The sequence below is a fragment of the Phocoena sinus genome, chromosome 6 (genome assembly GCF_008692025.1).
Source record: "Phocoena sinus isolate mPhoSin1 chromosome 6, mPhoSin1.pri, whole genome shotgun sequence".
Classification (NCBI taxonomy): Eukaryota; Metazoa; Chordata; class Mammalia; order Artiodactyla; family Phocoenidae; genus Phocoena; species Phocoena sinus.
Window position 1 is genome coordinate 75449569 of NC_045768.1, and position 21587 is coordinate 75471155.

At 35.6% G+C, this 21587-nt stretch overlaps 1 protein-coding gene across 1 annotated transcript in view; it reads right to left on the minus strand.

Annotated features, from left to right (window-relative positions):
- Positions 1–936: 936 nt before the first annotated feature.
- The window catches only part of CAAP1 (caspase activity and apoptosis inhibitor 1), a 51238-nt gene continuing 30587 nt past the window's right edge, over positions 937–21587 (minus strand). The window contains 2 exon segments of the mRNA XM_032636245.1: positions 937–2095; positions 20473–20542. Of these exon segments, the coding sequence (XP_032492136.1) occupies positions 1749–2095; positions 20473–20542 (417 nt within the window). The 3' untranslated portion in view covers positions 937–1748.

Below are 21587 nucleotides of genomic sequence, written 5' to 3' on the forward strand. Positions count from 1 at the left end.
GCAATAAAGTTTATTCTGCACTACTTTATTATTTTAACTTTTAAGTTGAAATAGAAACTGATTTTTTCATTTTGAAGCAGTAACTATGAGAACTATTTAAATCATATCCATGTTTATCAGCCTAAGAGAAGCATTTCAAATGATATAGGCCTCTGTCCTTCATTAGAAAGATTCCACAAGAAAAAGAAATGACAGGATTATTTAAAGGCATGTTCAGGAACAACAAAAATGAATTTGTTAACTACAACTCCAGTGTTTCATAAATACTATTTTCATAAGAAACCCTCTAAAATTTACATATAATTAAGCCAGCTAATAAGACACAATCCCTCTAAGTCTTGTGTATAAGGAAAATCCTCATACAACATTAACAGAACATGGCTTATAAATAAAATATACTGTTTTTGTTAGCAAATATAAAAACAACAGTTCCAGATTTATCTTTTAGAAAAAAATTAATTTATTTTAAGAGTCTCCGCCTAAATTCATTTTGGTATCAAACAACTACAATTAGTGATGGGGCAAGCATCCATAATTGTGGCAGGATGTTATTTACAAAAACTATACAAAATTAGATTAATTATTACATCAACTTATCAAAGCTTCCTGAAATTAGTTTCATTTTTGGAAATGTATCAAAATTCCTCAGATTCAGAATTATAGTCTTTATTATTTTTAATTCATTAATTTAAAATTAATTATTTTAATTGTAGCACATCAGACCTTCAAGCAAAAACATCGGATGAAAGGCTGTACGATAAAATAGTCTCCTTTTCCTAATAGCTTGGAATGTAAATTAAAATGTGTTCCCCCCCTTTTTTTTTTTTTTGCGGTACGCGGGCCTTTCACTGTTGTGGCCTCTCCCGTTGTGTAGCACAGGCCCCAGACGCGCAGGCTCAGCGGCCATGGCTCACGGGCCCAGCCACTCCGCGGCATGTGGGATCTTCCCAGACCGGGGCACGAACCCGTGTCCCCTGCATCGGCAGGCAGACTCTCAACCACTGCGCCACCAGGGAAGCCCTTCCCTTTTTATTGAAGGAAAAAAAAATGAACTAAGCGTCCAGTAATATCAAATACCTGTTAGAATAACTTGTCTGCTCGAATTAAAGTTGGGCAATTACTTCTACATTGTTAAAAAATGCTTTAAATTAAGTCCTTTTTCTCTTTTATAAAGAAAGCTTTTCTCAGCCATTTTGGATCTCTAAGTCTTGTAACAAAAATGTCACTCAGTTTTTACTAGCAAGTCCACACCCATAGAAGGCATCTTCAATGCAGTACATACTTTAAAAGTGCATATAAGCATAACTAAATTTCTTAAATTGTTAACAAACCTAGGAGCAATGATTTAATATTCTATCGCAAAATACAGGTAGCCTAAAGGCAACATGCTTGGTCAATCTTTCATAAACTTCTTGGTTTGATGTCAAAACATTTCAAAATAAAGAAAAAAATACCATGACTCTTTGCTAATGGCTTTTCTGGCATTAATTTGCAGATATAGCTAAATACTCATCTAACAAAGTATCCCGGTTACCCAATGATATTTGCCATGAATTCAGAAAACAATAACATATATAATACAAAAGTAACAACAACAACAAAAACATGTATTTTAGGCCTAAAATGAGTTTATCTAATAAGAGTTACATGAGAAATATCATGTAAGACCCCAAATAAACTTTAGATACAAAATTATATGATGTGGCTTTGTTCAAACACATCTAATATTCAGATACAATTTAAATAAACTAGGCTGGCTTTTTTATATCACCAGCTTTCATTAGGGCTTTAATTGCTCTCGCCCTCATCTCAAGTTCTAGCAGCTCCAGCTGCTGTGCAGAAGGCTGAACATCTTCTGGTGGAGGAACAGTCAGGGTGGCGGCTTTCGGCTCCTTTGGGCTAGACTCTGCCAGTCCCAGAATCTCATTCACACTTTTCTCAATGTCTTTCTCCAGGTCATCTATCTGACCAGCTTCACTTTGGACTGTATTTTCTGAGACCTCAGGAGCAGCTGCTTCTTCATTGCATGGGCCTTCTATGTCGCTGTCATAAGCATCTGCATTTATACTGAGTACATCACTATCTTCCCCTTTGCCTGTAACAAACAAAAAAAGGCAAAGAACCATGTAACCTAAATGCCCTGATCAAAATTTCCTTTCTGTTTATGATGAAAGGGCTGCTGTGACCCCCACCTCCCGCCATGGAGTCCCAAATACATTCCATAAACCCCATCCCAACCCCCTGTTCCCCTGACTCAACTTCCTTCCTCCCTTCTTCCCTTCCTCCCTCTCTCCCTCCCTCCCGCCCTTTCTTTCCTTCTTTCCTTCCTTCCTTCCTTCCTTCCTTCCTCCCTCTCTCCCACCCTCCCGCCCTTTCCTTCTTTCCTTCCTTCCTTCCTTCCTTCCTCCCTCTCTCCCACCCTCCCGCCCTTTCCTTCTTTCCTTCCTTCCCTCCTCCTTTCCTTCCTTCCTTCCTTCCTTCCTTCCTCCCTCTCTCCCTCCCTCCCGCCCTTTCTTTCCTTCTTTCCTTCCTTCCTTCCTTCCTTCCTTCCTCCCTCTCTCCCACCCTCCCGCCCTTTCCTTCTTTCCTTCCTTCCTTCCTTCCTTCCTCCCTCTCTCCCACCCTCCCGCCCTTTCCTTCTTTCCTTCCTTCCCTCCTCCTTTCCTTCCTTCCTTCCTTCCTTCCTTCCTCCCTTCCTCCCTTTCTTTTTTTTTCCCGCCCCCACATAGATTGTGGGACCTTAGTTCCCTGACCGGGGATTGAACACAGGCCCCAGCAGTGAAGATGCCGAGTCCTAACCACTGGACCGCCAGGGTTCCCCCCTTCAACTTTGAAAACAGATCTAATTTAATGTAAATTTTAATGTATTTTTCATCCCAATTTAGAAGAATATGGAAGCACTGGGAAATGTATACCATCATATGGATGTCCCTGATCAATTTTCCTAATTAAAATATCGTTAACTCTTTAGACCACAGTGAAGCCTCTACATTACAAAATGCTGACACCCTTTGGATAGAGTATAGCTTATTACTGAAGAAGCAAAATTCTATTTGAGAAGGAGTTTAAAATACTTTGCCTTATAAACTACAAAAAAGGAAAAATATCACTGGCAAGCTGGACATCATGTGCACTGCAATTATTTCAAAGCTTTTCATATACTTTTTCAAACACTTTGTTCTAAATCAATAAATTAAAGGAGAATGCCTAAGGCCACTTTCTAAGGTAAAATAACTTTTCACCAAGAGGATTTTAATTAATAAAGTTAGTATGCCATAAAATTTTAAAGTACGTTTGTTATAAAACTTCTATAACTGATACTAAGAACTTGCATATAAACACAGATTGTAGCCCTCAACCACCTTGGCCTGGACCATTACTGAAGTCCATGAGTTATTTACAACTTTGAGTGCTCCCTTATACCTCCAATTTATTTATCTTTTAAATTCCTAATATGTCTTTTAAAAAGAAAGTAATGATCCCCCAATTGTTAGCTTTGTTAATTTTCTTGTAGTAGGAAGAACTTGTTGACAAAATATAGATTGACAGATGGAAAATTCTGATAATAGAATGTATAAACAATTCTACTCCATGGATTTTAAAATAAATGATTTAGTGACCGTGATTCTGCTACACACCCTCTCAATGTTTCAAAGGAGAAAACTCCTTATGAAAAAACTTTTTTTGATTATATTTTCTATGGGTTTGTTTCAAACATTTTTAGAGGGCAGAGGTGGGGTTTGCTTTATTTTTTTAATCAGAAACAGCTATACATGTTATTCACTGAAGAAATGGGGCTCTATAAATTTGGTGTTCTCAGTTTACATTAAAAATTATCCAAATCCAAGTGACTGAGTTCTCTGTAGCACAGTATTGGTAAAAGCATTCACAAGTTCCATCTGCCCATTATACCTGCACCATGGATGCCAAAGCTTTGTAGAATCTGTACCTGAAATAATTTAGCATAAGCACTTCACTTCACAAATGTGAAAATAAGGTAAGTGATTTGTACAATGTAATCTGACAAACTATGTAAAGATCTAGGATCATACTTCAAGCCTTTTCACTATTTCTTAATTTTCTTCATTCTACTGACTCACTTTTAAAGTATAGCTTGCAAATATATGAATACATTTTCAAAGATAATTTACTCTCATCCTAAGTATTAGAAATAGCAGGTTTTTTTGTTGTCAATTATGATCCTCAAATCAGAAGGGGTATAACTTGTACACTCTTTCTAAAAAAGTAACTTTAACCTAAAATGCCTCATTCTAAGCCCTCAAAACGTCAGTGTGGTAAAGTTCTGTCCTTCCACACCCCCATTCTACATATGTGAAAATGTGTGTGTGTGCACATGTGTGTTCACAGGGAAGTGAGTACACATTTAAATTATAAGAGAATTGTACAAAAGAGCATCTTCAAGTTTTTACATGGGCTTAGGAGTCTGAGAGTAACAAATCAATCTCAGGGAAATTGTTTGTACTCCTCTAAAATAAATAAAAACAGTTTTACTGTATGCATGATGTTAAAGTAAGGCTATTGAAATCCACCAAGAAAAATAAAAAGACAGGTGGGTCTGAGGTAAAATAATACAAATGTAATTGAAAATATTAAGAATAAGAATTCAGACTGTTGACTGTTAAAGACATTACAATAAAAAATGGCTCAGGGAAGAGAGCAAGCATAAAACTAGACCCAAATTACTGATGTCATAAAGCAGCAAAATAACTAAAGTAACTTAGATGTGGTACATATATACAATGGAATATTGCTCAGCCATAAAAAAGAATGAAGTAATGTCATTTGCACCAACATGGATGAACCTAGAGATTATCATACTAAGTGAAGTAAGTCAGAGAGAGAAAGACAAATATCATATAATACCACTCATATGTGGAATCTAATTTTTTAAAAAAGATACAAATGAACCGATTTACAAGACAGAAATAGACTTACAGATATCGAAAACAAACTTATGGTTATTTACAACTTTGAGCACTCAAAGTTGTAAATAACAAGCTTATGGTTACCAAAGGAAAAAGGTGGGGGGAGGAATAAATCAGGAGCTTGGGATGAACATACACATACTACTATATATAAGATAAATAACCAACAAGGACCTACTGTATAGCACAGGAAACTACTCAATATTCATATTGAGTATGAATATAGGTGATAACCTATATGAGAAAAGAATCTATAAAAGAATGAATATATGTATATGTTTATGTATAACTGAATCACTCTGCTGTACACCTGAAACTAACACAACATTGTAAATCAACTATACTCCAATAAAATTAAAATAAACAAATTAATTTAAAAATTTAAAAATAAAGTAACTTTAAAATATACACAAAGAACAAGAGGGTATGATATATTCCTTACTAGATTATATAAAAGAGCAGAATTAATGTAACATGGGTGGCCCTTAAAATACTACATACCATTTAGAGAACTTCAGAGAAAAAGCAGCATAACTAAAGAGATGAATCAAATAACTTAAGGGAAAGGACTAAAGGGGTTGAAGAATTTGGCTAAGGAACACAGAGTAGAGTTAAAATATTTTTCAGGGAAACAGCAATACAAGGATTTATTGAGCATTCATCTCTTATGGTTGATCCCCTAGCCAACTACTCACAAATATACATTCTATTCCATTTTCCTCTGATCTGTATACATTCATCTTTTCTCTTTTCTTTTGTTTTCCTGCTATCTTCTGTGCTACCAACTTGATTCATACCCGTCAAACTCTACCCAAGTACCAAAGCTTTTTAAGTAACAAATCAATCCATCTAGATTCAGTATCTAGACAGCAAAATGAATCAATCACTATCTAAATTCATCACTAACACAGATGAATAAATGGAACAATTTATCAGAGAAAATATTTGTTTACATTATTTAATGAGGCATAGTTATAAACATGGGATAAAACCATAAAGGGAAAATATCTCACAACTAAACAGAACACCCAACACTCTTTAAATATTTTACTGACAAGGAGAAAATTTACAACTACAAAAGACTCAACCACTTTAAAATTAATATAGTTTCGGTATTTAAAAATGGGAGTGTACTACATAATAGAAAAGCTAAAATGCAATACCTGTATTTTTATTATCATCTGTAACAAACCTCAATGCTTGAAAGCTACAGAGATTCCCCTAAGCTAGATAAAGGAAAATATTTTATGTTTTATGTTTGTTTTTTGTTAAAATAAAAGTTTTAATTATCCAAAGTAAACAAACATAGAAGAATTATTAAATATTTTGAGTAATAAAAATTAAAAAGGACTTTTAAGTTATATTACATTTAAACCTTGATAGGGCCTATAATATTCCACTTGCAAATAATTCAACATATCAGAGTACTTTTAAGGCATAAAATGAAAGCATATCTAATGTTATGAGTGACTACATGCTTGTGAAACTTCTTGATAATGAGTTATTAAATTAAGCCAAGAGACAAACCCTAGTACATGGAATAATTAAGTACCTGTCTGAATTCCTGATACAGATGGCAAATTGAGCACACATATCTAATTCCTTTCCCTATCAAGAATCCACTGAAGTGACAGGAGAGATACTTAAAAATAATAGCATAAGAACTGTAAATTAGGACTTCCCTTGTGCCACAGTGGTTAAGAATCCACCTGTCGGGTTTCCCTGGTGGCGCAGTGGTTGAGAGTCCACCTGCTGATACAGGGGACACGGGTTCGTGCCCTGGTCCGGGAAGATCCCACATGCCGTGGAGCGGCTGGGCCCGTGAGCCACGGCTGCTAAGCCTGTGCGTCCAGAGCCTGTGCTCTGCAATGGGAGAGGCCACAACAGTGAGAGGCCCGCGTACCGCAAAAAAAAAAAAAAAAAAAAAAAAAAAAAGAATCCACCTGTCAATGCAGGGGACAAGGGTTTGAGCCCTGGTCCAGTGAGATCCCACATGCCGCGAGCAACTAAGCCCATGCACCACAATCACTGAGCCCGAGCTCTGGAGCTTGTGAGCCACAACTACTGAGCCCAAGTGCCACAACTACTGAAGACCATGTGCCTAGAGCCCGTGCTCTGCAACAAGAGAAGCCACCCAATGAGAAGCCCATGCACCGCAACGAAGAGTAGCCCACGCTTGCCGCAAACTAGAGAAAGCCTGCACACAGCAATGAAGACCAAACGCAGCCATAAACAAACAAATAAATAAATAAATTTATAAAAAAGAAAAAAACCTGTAAATTAACTGAGAATGAAAATAACAAACATCAGTCCTTTCTAAGTAAAATACAAAACGGAGAACCACAAAGGGAAAATATCAACAAACAAAGCTGAAAAAACGTAAGACTTCTGAGAAAGAAAATAGACTACAAATAAAATTACAAGACGGGGCAAACCTATAAGAAAATATTAGCAAAATACATTTTTTAACAGGACAAATGTAAGGACATATACAACGTCTGGGTATTGTTAGAAATAACTAAAAACATGGGCAAAGGATAGAAACGGGTTAAGCATTTCACAAAGTATGAAATACAAAGGATCAATAAACGTAAAAAATGATCAACATAATTTTTCATCAGGGAAATACAAATTAAAACATTAAGATATTACTTTTTACTCATTAGTAAAAATAAGAATGTCAGCCATCTGGAGAAAAAAATAATAAATTGGCAAGATGCAAAAATGATCAAGACACATTGTTAAGTCAAAAAGTAAGCTAAAGAGTAATAATCATACTATGTTAAAAATAACATAAGTAAGTTATTAATAGTGGTTTACTTCTGGGGAGGGGAGTAAAAGTAGAAGGGGAAGAGAAGAAATTGAGTTTTCCAATTTTGCTCTATGAACATATGTATTTCTTCAACCACTTCTAAGAATATAACCTTGTAGAAAGTTTTAAAAAAGAAATTATAATATTAGATAAGAAAGGGTATCATCTAAAAAGAAATTTTGCTGGATTATTACAAAATGTAAGTAGCAGGATAAAATTGACAGAAAAATAAAAGCAAAGCAAAATCACTGCCAAAGACACCACAGATAAGTGTAATTCTTTCTTAGAGTCTTGGAAGCAAGGAAGAGTTGGCTTTGGAACATACAGCAAGATAATCAAACTCATTCAGAAAAGTTGAGTCAACTGAACCCTTCCTTCCTTCCCTCCCCTTCCCTGACACATGCCCAAGCACTCTATTGGGAGGCCTACCCCATTCACTTACACTAAAGAGATCTGGTAGAGAAATATAACTAAACATCTATTGAAGAAATCCAAACCAGCTACCAGAAAAACTACAATAAATGAAGAACCAAGATGAACAAAGGAGGACATAAAGAAAATTTAGGGTTCAGAAGATATTCTACTGGAGGAGAATGAGGGGTTGGGGTGTCTACTTAGTATCCTTATGGAGTTTGAAGTAGACAATGTAGCCATAAATCAAGCACAGGGTGCAATGAAAAAGGACCAGAGAACAAGAAATATTATAATTTACAATTACAGTTATCAAGAGCAAACATTCAATGGTGGTTGAAAGACAATGTTTAAAAAAAAAACCTTTCAAAATGTAGAAAATAAAAATATATTTAAAATATGCAATAAAAGTTAAGAGATGAGGATGAATGACTCACAAGTCCAACAACCTAATATAATTAATTCAACAAATATTGTTGAGCACCTACTATGTACAAGACACTGTTTTAAACACTGAGGAAACAGCAGTGAATTTTAAAAATTCCTTGGAGAGACACTATAAATAAATTAACATCAGGTGCTCCTATTCCTAGGAGAGACACTATAAATAAATTAACATCAGGTGCTCCTATTCCTAGGAGAGACACTATAAATAAATTAACATCAGGTGCTATGAAAAAATAAATCAGGATAGAAGATAGTAGCAGAATGTTTTCATACAGAGTGATCACTGTGATTTGATACAGTAACAGTTGAGCAGAGACTTAAAGCAACAGAACAAGTCAGAAAGCAAGAAGAGAGGGAGTGAAGAGGGAAAACACTATGTATAAAATAGTTAACTAATGAAAACCTACTGTATAGCACTGGGAACTCTACTCAGTGCTCTGTGGTGACCTAAATGGGAAGGAAATCCAAAAAAGAGGGGATATATGTATACATATAGCTGATTCACTTCACTGTACAGCAGAAACTAACACAACATTGTAAAGCAACTATACCCCCCCAAAATACAAATAAAGGAATAAGAGAAGAAAACTGGTATGAAACAAAGAAGGCTTTCACACTGAAAGGGTCTGCCAAGAGCATCACACCTAAGACACATCCTGTGAAATATCAGAACTCAACGATAAAAAAAAAAATAGTTCTTAAAATTTCCGAGGAGGGAAAAAATAGATGTCCAAGAAAAGATAGCCTCAAGAAATCAAGAGCATTCTTATCAGCCACTGTGGACAATACATTCCAATGGCTACGGACATGCTCACAAAAACAGGAGTAATGACACACTCTGTGTCTCGAGGACACAACACTGCTTCCTAAATATTCTTGTTAAGAGATTGAACATGAATCTGATCAAGCCTCTATATCTAATTATCAATTTACAGAAAAATAATGTTAAAGAAAACACTGAGATGCAATCAGTAAATTTAAACTGAGCAACTCCAACAACCCAGCTTCTTCAAGAAATAAACTGCAAAGAGAGGAGAAAGGGAGAGAAAGGGGAGTAGATTAAAAAGACTCAGTATCATCCAATTGCAATGTAGGGACCTTATTTGGATCCCGATTCTTACAAATATAGTTTTAAAAATACTATAAGACAATCAGAGAAGTTTGAACACTGAATATCTCAGGAATAAAATTGTATTATCACTGTTCTGTAACCCCTAATTAAATAATGGAACTAGACAATACTAAATAGCTATTAAAACCATTAGGCTGACAACACCTGACCAATAGATCAATCTTATAACACAATACCCACCAATGAACAACTAGGTTTAAATTTGAACACTTTCTGAATATTATCTGATGGTTTAAGAAATGCTACTTTTTAAGGTATTATGATTATGTTTAAAAACCCACCTCTTATCTTTAAGAGATATATTGATACGAAAATATATACAAATGAACTGAAAGATGTAGGATTTGCTTTAAAATAACATAACGGGTAGGAAGCAGGTAGGAATATAGATGAAAAAGATTAGACATAGGTGGATAATTGTTGAAGATGTAGCTGAGTACATGGGAATTAATATTCCTATTTTCTTTCCTATTTTTGCTTGAAAATTTCCCAAATAAAAAGGTTTTTTAAAGTTGATTTTTATTTAGAAACCTGTAACAACAGGTTTTAATACACACACACACACACACACACACACACACACACACACACACACAATGGAAAAGAAAATGAGAAAATCGAAATCCAGTTTTCCTATCAAGCAAACACAGAGTTGGTTATTAGAAGGGTTAAACTACTTTACTTTTTCTATTTTAATTAGTTTTTCTCATCTGATTTTAAGTTATTCACGTTCAGTGGTTATGCCATTTAGAACAACACATTTCACCATCCTTCCCTCTAGAATCTTAACTCTCCAAGGCCTCCGGCGTTATCAATCTGCTGGAATCTCATTAGTAACAAAGCGTATGATATATTGGACAGCAGTGCTATGCCTCCATGGATTTCTTTTCTTAGACTACAGATAATTTTGGTTTAAAATTTTTTTAAGTTATGAAGAACACATTTTTAATGTATTCTAACTGTAGAAAGTCAGCTTGATAACTTTTAACATTTTAGTGAGTTCCAGCCTTTTCAAGAAGCCAAAACTTTATTTTCTGAAAAAGAAACAAAACTGTTTCTTTAATATATAAGAATAATTTTTTCTGGATAAGCTTTCAATCTTCCTCTCAGCAAAACTAACAGATCTTGGCTATTTTTTTTCATGCAGTGTTTTAAACTGTTGATTTAACTTTAAGTGCATCATGTTAACATCATATTCAAAACTTAATCATGACATTAACCAACTATTACTCATAAAAAAGAAAATGCAAACAATTAAATACAGAAAAACTGTCTAGTATTCTACCAAACCCCTTGAACTATCCATTAAACTTCTGGATAAGTGATTGTCTGCTTGCCTATAAACCTAACTTTTAAGAAACACGAATCCAGAGATTAGTCCAAGAATCAACAAATATTCACTCAGTATCTATTTACGTATGTGCCGTAAAGGCCACAGAAGTAGGCCTTACAAAATGCCACAGGTAGTGTAGACTAAATATGTGTGGGCAGGATTTAAGACACAGGTTTTGCCTTCATGGTGCTTGAGGATGCTTAAAATATGAACATCACACTTTAAAAATGCTAAATTGTACAATATAAAGTATAATAGAATATCACAGTATACAAAGCAATAGTGAAAAGTCAAGGAGATCTTTACAGACATGTATTATTAAGTAGGTCTTAGAATCTAACAGGTGATATTGACAGGGGAGGAAACTCCAAGTGTGAGGGACAGAATGGACAAAGGCAAAGTATTAGATCTAAACTCAGTACAATATGTGAGCCTAACAGAATAAAACGCAGACGTGAGAATACAGAAAAGGGTAGTACCCAAAATTACTGCCTCTGAAGACATCACCATTCCAGGATAAAAAGCACAACAGGCTTTACAATGGATCAGGTAAGTAAATATTTTGGGGTCACACTGGGGTACAATAACAGGCTAACACATGAGAGATTCCTGACTACCCTTCCTCTAGTAATCTGAAAGTAAACAGGAAGAACATATTTTTAAATGTCATTCATCATTTCTCCTATCATTTGATTAAACAGGCTTCTAGTATGAAAACATACAAACATACAAAACATAAAACATGGGGTTAAAAATGAGACAGAGTAGCGTATTTACAAGCACTGCTGTTTAAAATCAGGCAACTGTTCTCCCCAAAGACTTGCTGGAACTTATGAATTTAAAAGGGCACCACACTCAAATATTCTCTGCTAGTAACATCTCAGTGCTCCACAACCTGCCCATCCAAGGAAGGCGTTCTTAAACTCACCATCTACCTCACAATATGCCACGTTTCCTGCGACACTGCTTTAGTTTGTCTAAATATAAATATAAGCTTACAAAGAGATACTAAAGACTGGATTCTAATTTAGATAATGTAAAAGTACCTTTTATATACTCAAGCAGAAAGCAGCCAGTCATTATCAGTATGCCAAAAAACTGGTAGTGCATTTCATAAAACATAGAAATCCTACCCTAAAACTAAAAACACTTTCATTAAAGAAGTAGGAAAAATAATGAAAACTGTCAGTTTCACCCTCATTCTTTCCATGAAAGAAAATATGTGGAAGTAGTGAAAGTCTTTGGAAAAAATAACTATGTCACCTTAGAGTATATGGTATGAAGGTGAAAATGCAGTATAAAGTGTCCTGTATGTTTTCAGAATGGTTGGAAAAAAGATAATCTCATGAGGAAGGACAGTTGAAGAGTGTAGAAAGATGCTCAAAAATAAAACTCGGGCTTCCCTGGTGGTGCAGTGGTTGAGAGTCCGCCTGTCGATGCAGGGGACACGGGTTCGTGCCCCGGTCCAGGAAGATCCCACATGCCGTGGAGCGGCTGGGCCGTGAGCCATGGCCGCTGAGCCTGTGCGTTCGGAGCTTGTGCTCCACAACGGGAGAGGCCACAACAGTTAGAGGCCCGCGTACCGCAAAAAATAAAAAATAAAACTCTAACCAAACATTAATTAACCAAATGAGGAAATATCCAAAGAAATATAAGCTACAGAAGAATCTCTATGATGACCACATATTTCATAAAGGGCACATGATCAATGCTTAATATAAAAGACTGGTATGAATCTATACAAGCAATATAAACAAAGCTAAAGGCTAAGGGAAACAAACCAAAACATGGCTCAGTTTTGTTAAGACCAGAAAGAAAAACAAGCTTATAAGCAACTCACTCTTTGGGGTAGGTGGTAGAATATTAATAGGTAAATATAACTAATATTCTATTTCATTTCTATCTTCTTTTTAAGAACCTTGTACATACTGGACAGGACAGAATAGAAAAAAGGAATTCTTTTAGTCATCTATCCATCCACTTACTCATTCAAAAGAATATGAGTACCCGCTATAGACAAGCAGTGAAGACTTAAAGAAACCCTAAGACACAATCCTTTAAGTACCTAAATTTAGGTACTCATAAATGCTTATTGAATTGAAAACAATTATTAAGTATTGGGCAGTGTTATAACAGAAGTAAATAAACAGGCAACTATGGACTTTAGTTAGTAATAATGTATTAATAGTGCCTCATCAATTTTAACAAATTTACCACACTAATGCAAGATGATAATATGGGAAACTGGGAGAAGCAGTGGTAAGTGGGTATACAGGAGCTCTGTACTTTCCACTCAATTTTTTGTAAACCTAATTTAAAGCTGTTCAAAAAAATTTTAAGTATTAGTTTTTAAAAATAAAAATAAAGCTTGTTAACTACAAGCTCAATATGTATCAACTATATGATGTGGCAACCAAAAGGGCTGATTAAATCATAGGCTAGGTGTGAGGTGTATAAAAAGTTCAGGAACTGTTAACAAAATTGATTTCAAGCCTAGTATTTACTACCTTTCTTTTGGTAGCAGCACTTCTATATAAGGAGGTACTTTTCCCAATGAACTGGATGAGAACATAGTGGCTGAAAAATGCAGAGGATCCAAACATCTGAGGAAGGTTGGAGTATGCAAACCTCCAAAGTAGCTCCCCTAAGAGTGTGTCTAGGATCCTATGAAATGCATCACAAGATAGAATGTTTAAAATGAGTACAATTTAAAGAAACATGGAAATAAACATTTCTCTCAATATTGAAGCAAATTCAAAATTTCATTCTTGATAAAAAACACACAGAGCATTATACATCCAAAAACCTTATCAGTTTACTTTTTTTTTTTAAATCCAGAAAAGTCTCACATTCAAATGCAACAGAGGGGCCTTCAAAAGGTACAGGAACAGTATGGGCTAATTTCCATATAAAATGTAATTTTTGCCCTTTCATTCAACTACTACTCATAGAAAGAGACAAATTAAAACGCAGGGAGGATCATGTTGGTGTCATTGTTGGTAATAACTTGTGAAAAAGCTCAAAGGAATGAGAAAAGAAATGTAAATTCTTATGCCACACCGATGGTTACACCACAATCTCTTCTTACTTCACCAATTGCTGAACTGGATAACATTTCCCCAGAACAAGTTTTTTTAAATCTTTTAAAGAAGTTAACTCGTGTTGAAAAGCTGCATTCTGTGAATACTTATTTGTTAGAGCCAGTCAAGGAAATAATCAAGGGCAAGGAAGAAAGGAATTAGACTCAAACTTTGAAAACAAATCAGTAGTACACATGCTCCTCTGCTTCCAACTCCAGAACAGCCTCCCTAACACTTTCTTTTCAGTTTCCCTTCAGCTCTCTAACACTCCTACCTGCAATTTGGTTTTTCAAAGGAAGAGGCAGCACAGAGCTCATCTACCAATCCAGACTTCTTCACGTAAAACTTTTGGCCTACAAATGCTACTTAATTAACTGATGATCTTCATTCTCTCTTCCTTTACAGTGCAATAAAGTCTCTGATGACATTTTTCTCATTATCTTTCAATTTTTTATAACTTGTACTTATTCCTTCATGGTTGTAAAGTTCTTTTCAGCAAAACTCAACCCCCTTTGTAACTGCAAACTGATTTCTTCATTCTTTTTTATTCTAGTCCCTCTCCGTACCTACCTTCCCTTCTCCTAGTGCAGTACTACCTCAGAGCAACAACAGAAGCAGTAAGAACAAAAATTGAGTTTTTCCATTTCTCTCTCACCTTAAGGACTCAAACAGTCTCACACAATTTTACGTTTAATCTTTGCTAAATGGTGGAAAATATCCCATATAAAATTGAATTTTTTTGAAGTAATAAATGAATACATTATGGCCACCATCAATCCTTTATAATAGTCTAAAAGAGTGGTCTCTCAACTTCATTATTTACATAAACCTATCAGTGAAAACATTTTTTAAGTACCTGTCCAACTACATATTTATTTACTTATAAATTTAATACATAATTAATATGAACCATTACAATTACATACATGTAACTGAAAATTTTAAAAGGGAGAGGTTTAAATATATAAGTTTATATGTATTTATTTACTTTAGAAGCTCTAGTATTTTTATCTTGCATTCCCAGGGAGTGTGTATAATTACACCGTGGTGACCAGTGATCTGAAAGGCTGAAAGAAGCCCAAAGAAAATACCTATCTAAACTTTCATCACACGGTTTAACCACTGAAAACAATTTTCCCCTATTAAAGTCTACTTTTCAAATTCTTGAAGCTCTCAACAAGGTAATTCTTAAAGCTGTCTATAATTCATTAACTGTTTTATTATTTATTTATTTATTTTTGGCTGTGTTGGGTCTTCGTTGCAGTGCACAGGCTTTCTCTAGTTGCTGTGAGCAGGGGCTACTCTTGTTGCAGCATGCAGGCTTCTCATTGCAGTGGCTTCTCCTGTTGCAAAGCACTGGCTCTAGGCACGCAGGCTCCAGTAGTTGTGGCACGCAGGCTCCAGTAGTTGTGGCACATGGGCTTAGTTGCTCTGTGGCATGTGGGATCTTCCGAGACCAGGGATCAAACCCGTGTGCCCTGCACTCTACCCCAGGATTCTTAACCACTGCGCCATCAGGGAAGTCCTATCATTCATTAACTCCTGAATTAGAAGGCCAAAATATAATTGCATGAGGCAACTACATTACTTTAAAAAAGTGACAAGATTTGAGTCTAACCATAGCAAAAGTCGGTGCATTTTGTGTGTGTGTCTGCACATCTCTTCTCTAATAGAAGAGAAGGAATAATTTTCACATGAGAAAGTTAATGTAAAAGATCAGAGTAAAATGTAGTCAATGTCGTATTAATTTTAATCGTTTTATACACCATGTGGTTACATTACTTATTTTTATACACTGTATTCAAATGAATGCATCTAAGGAACCATCATACAGCTTAAAGACTAAAAATCAAGCATCTTTTTCTCTAACAGAAAAATGTAGAGATAGAAAAAATTGTATATCTCATTCTTCTTCCATTAAACAATTTAATAAAACAGTTACTAAGAAGCACTCTTCACAAGTGCAGACACTGCTCTAGGCCCTGTTCTTTAGAAAATCGACAGAAAGGAACTTCAAGATCGAGGCCAAACATCCAAATATTTAAACATTGCGAGAATCTGCTCTACAACAGCAACACCAAGTGGCCATTTGTGCAACCTGTGTTCAAACACCTTCAGCAATAGGGATGAATGTATCTCAGAAGCAGCCCAGGGCATTTTCTGATACATCTGATTATTTGAAATAAATAAATCGATCCAAACATGTTTAATGATAACCTTATCTACTGGCCCTGCTTTTATTCTCAAATTCTCAATACAGAACAAGCCTAGTCAGTCTTCTATTTAACAGCCCTTCAAATATTTTAAAGGGACTACTATAAACCTCAACTCTTCTCGTCAACCTAAATACACAATTTTTAACTTGGCTATTTAATTAATCATGTATAGTAAAAAAAAAATTTCTCATAACAATTTCCAAGAAGGAATGTAAACATAAGAGTTTAATTCTTGAAGTTACAAAGGAGAATAATTTGCAAAATTACACAAAGTTTACCCCAGTTGTAAACTTTAAAGCAAAAATTTAAATTGTTTTGTTTTTTTTTTTTGCGGTACGCGGGCCTGTCACTGTTGTGGCCTCTTCCGTTGCGGAGCACAGGCTCCGGACGCGCAGGCTCAGCGGCCATGGCTCACGGGCCCAGCCGCTTCGCGGCATGTGGGATCTTCCCAGACTGGGACACGAACCCGTGTCCCCTGCATCGGCAGGCGGACCTCTCAACCACTGCGCCACCAGGGAAGCCCTAAATTGTTTTAATATTACTAAATGTCTTAACTTTATTTATTTATAGATAAATATATAGAAGAGAATCATTAAGATTAGCAAAGATTTGTTTGATATTTTAAAAGTATTTTCTATGCATTAAATACCTTTGACAAACAGCAGTTTCATTTTTTTCTTAACTGTAGCACAAATGACTAATTTAGAAAATTTATATAAACCATTCTTATACAACTACCCTCCTGCTAAAAATGAATGACTTAGGACACTAATCCTAATCCTATTTTACTACAGGACCAATCAATCAACTCGTAGATTATATTTACATTTAAATAATGTTTTTGCACAGTGAAGGTGAAAGTTAGTGTACAATCTGATACCTTCAGCACAGCCAGTTTCATAAATAAATTTTCCTATCGATAAGATAAATAATACCAGTACTAGACAAAGAAATGCCATTTTCAATTTACCTAATTCATAGTCACTGTTCTCAGTATTATTTTAGAAACTGAAAAAACGGAAAATATAATTTAAATAACTTGTCAATATCATATACCATTAATAGGGCATATAAGATTTATTTTATCCTGAAAGAACAAAGGGAAAATTCAATGCTGCTTTATATTTTGGTCTACTGAGCAAAGGGTTACTTTAGTGCTAAGTAAGCTTCAATTAATTTTCTTAAATGGTCAAGTCATTAAATAAAATGACAACGCATTCACAAGGAGAATTATGCTGTTTTTATTGAGCTAATAACTGTGAGCAAAAATAGAAAGTTACAGATAATATTAAATCAATTTTGAAAGTTCTGCATATTAAAGACAGACAATATTAGTTCATTTAAAATGAAGGCAAGGGCTTCCCTGGTAGCGCAGTGGCTGAGAGTCCGCCTGCCAATGCAGGGGACACGGGTTCGTGCCCCGGTCCGGGAAGATCCCACATGCCGTGGAGCGGCTGGGCCCGTGAGCCATGGCCGCTGAGCCTGCGCATCCGGAGCCTGTGCTCCGCAACGGCAGAGGCCACAACAGTGAGAGGCACGAGTACCGCAAAAAAATAATAATAATAAAAATAAATAAAGGCAATAATCTTTACTGAGCCTGTCAGGATTTGTTTCCTGGGGTACCTCACCTTCTTGGTTAACTCCAAGCAAGTTAGTTACTATCTGGTTCAGATTTCAGCTATACTAATATTTGTCTGTAAAAAGTTCCATATAATTGAATCTTCTAAATAACTTACATTATCCCATTATGCAACAAAATTTAAAATTTTAACCATTTCATAGGCATTTTTCTAAAGACTTCACTTATTTCCCTGCTTTCTAAAAAGACCTGAAATTTAATTTAACCATTTTCTACAAATTTCGTTACAGTATGAACATGAACTGTCCTGCAAAATGGTAACTGCTGTGCTTGGATCTCCTGTTTCCTCTCCTCTGCTTGCTGTCACTTACTGATGACAGTGTGTTCTTGATGTTTCTGATGCTGAGGTGAGAACCCAAGAGTGTCTATAAAGGCTCCTGAGCATAAAAAACTAGGCTTTGTGATATCTGGTTACTGAGTTATTTTTCTCTCCTTCTTCACCTCCATCGCTAATTTTCCAATTACTGAAGTTACCATAAAAATATATATATATCACAGCAAAACAGGCTGTTAGCACCAGGAAGGGAATTCTGAAGAGAGGTCCAGGTACCTGAACACAGGAGCAGAAAAACCCCTTCTCTTAGAGGGCAGCACTGGCTAATGTGCACAATGAGGGTCTCCATTCTTTTTCCCTGGGAACTGGAATCAACCTGCCCATTCTAGACCTTTCTATCCTTATATGGCATTCTTTTTTTAAATTTATTTTTCAGGATTTTTTTTAACATCTTTATTGGAGTATAATTGCTTTACAATGTTGTGTTAGTTTCTGCTGCAAAACAAAGTGAATCAGCTGTACGTATACATACATATACGGTATTTCTTCTCTCCACAGATAATTTAATAGCCCAGTCTCCAAGCCTTCTGCTCATTAAATGCAAAGAACAGAACAAAGGCAGAAACAATAGCAGTGCTGTCAAATTACAACATGGGGCATAAGAGTTAAATGACCATGACTACATTATATGGAACGATGTGTGCTGGCATGTATTGCTACACGACAACAAATGTAAATAAAACTATGAATCTGACTTTCTGTCTATGGGGGTGCTGAGACGGATAAGGGCACAAAGATGTAATTTTGTCTGGCACTAGAATTCTCAAAATCATCAGAAATATTTATAAACACCAGAGAACGTAAGTTAGAACTACAGAAAATCTAGATTTTTTTCTCACTACACATAAACTGAAGGAATCACAAAATTAATTAATCAACATTTTCCCTTTTTCTTTTTTTTTAAATACATATTTTGTTTTTTTGTTTTAAATTTATTTATTTTATTTATTTATTTTTGGATGCACTGAGTCTTCGTTGCTGCACACGGGCTTCTCTCGTTGCGGCGAGCATGGGCTACTCTTCTTTGCCGTGTGCAGGCTTCTCATTATGGTGGCTTCTCTTGTTTGCAGAGCACGGGCTCTAGGCACAGTGGGCTTCAGTAGTTGTGGCCTGTGGGCTCAGTAGTTGTGGCCTGTGGGCTCTAGAGAGCAGGCTCAGTAGTTGCAGTGCACCGGCTTAGTGGCTCGGCAGCATGTGGGATCTTCCGGGACCAGGGATCGAACCCGTGTCCCCTGCACTGGCAGGTGGATTCTTAACTACTGTGCCACCAGGGAAGTCCCTCCCTTTCTTAATTAAGCATTAGTAGTACAGGCCAAGGCTTAAAAAAAGAAATTCTGCCTAGTAAACTGATGACCTGTTTCTCTCCTACCAAATAAGTTCTTATGATTCAAGTTTTAGAGAAACTATTCTAAGCCATCAAAGACTAGTTGCCTACAAAATACCAGCATAACCGTCTTGGCTGCAACAGATTCTCACTGCTCTGAAGTAATTTTTATCAGAAAATGGAAAAATGTGAGGTAATCTTTGACTAACTAGTAAAAATTATTTTTACATTCAGTTTTCCTACTAGGCATGAGAAAAAACAACAACAAAAAAGACATCTAAAAGATTAGCCCTATTCATCTACCTGGCTTGAATAAATAACAACTACCATTTTACTTCTGTTAGCTGGTAATGTCAAAATTACTGATTTATAGAAAATAATATATGAGGAAGAAAGTAAACAAGGATAAAAATATCTAGCAAAAAAAAAAGACAGAAAAAAGCTACTCTAATAAAACTTTTTTCCCCATATACAACCCAAAGATATCCAGTTAACATAGCTACAGTATCTTGGAGGTGAGAATATATAATAGATTACTGAATTAAAACTATTCAAAAATGACACCTTTCTGTTGGCATCTGTAACCATACAGCACTAAGACAGAACCACTCCAATGGCTAAAGGAGTCATGAAATAAAGGATGTATATCTTACTCTTGATCTTAGAACTAAATAAACTATTTTGTTTCCCTATCTATAAAATGGGGGCAAACTGGAAGACTGTGAAAATTTATTATTGTAAAATGCTTATAATTTTCAGGTAAAATGTTACAGAAAAAGTTAAGTACGTGATCCATACCTTGTTTTAATTCCAAACCTTCAGGTTGCTTGTTCTCTCTTAGGGATGAGGTAGAATCTATACAGATTGTCTTGTCTGAGGAAATGAAAATAAATAAAAACAATCTTTTTAAACATTATTCAATGAAATAATATTACTGCTGAGGTTCCTAGAATTAAGTTATACACTTGAGAAGACAGTGAATTCTTCTCAGCCCCCAGGGTACCATTCGGTACATTCTGGAAACTCAGAAACATGTATACAAGTGTCAGAAGCAGCGGCTATAAACTACCACCAATTTAAGTAGTGTGCTTTGTAAAATCAAGGAACAAACCTGAATGAATACCGAGGTTAATTTTCTCTCCCTTCCAATACTCTGCAGGGTAGCTGATGGGAGAAGTCATAACTCACAGAAGAATCTAGTAATTTTTCAAGTTCAACTGTTAAATTTAATGGACACTCTGGCATTCAAATTATTTTTGTTTGTTTGTTTTTGCTGTACGCGGGCCTCTCACTGTTGTGGCCTCTCCCGTCGCGGAGCACAGGTTCCGGACGCACAGGCTCAGCGGCCATGGCTCACGGGCCCAGCCGCTCCGCAGCATGTGGGATCCTCCCGAACTGGGGCACGAACCCGTGTCCCCTGCATCGGCAGGCGGACTCTCAACCACTGCGCCACCAGGGAAGCCTCAAATTATTTTATATTCATCTAATTTCATACCTCAAATGCTTTGGTGTCTACAGATGTGGAAAATACATATCTTATTTGTAATATACATATGTAATCAAAGTAAATGGATTATGTATAAGATCATGCCATAAAAAAGTTCTTGATTCACTATTTCTGCAAAAGAGCTATAAACTAAACTAATACTCTTTCTTAGAGAGCATTATACCATTATAATATTGATGTTACAAATACTTTACAGCAAAAGTCAAGACATTAATTATTGTAAATATTCAAATAAACTATTTTCTTTAAAATACATATCTATTACCTTCTGAGAATTTTATACACACCCTAAGACTAACATACTAAGAAATATCTAGGAAATTTTTGCGTATTCACAAAACTGTTTTATATCCACTTAATAACAAATCCCTCAAATAACTAAAGGATAAAGACTTGTGATTATTTC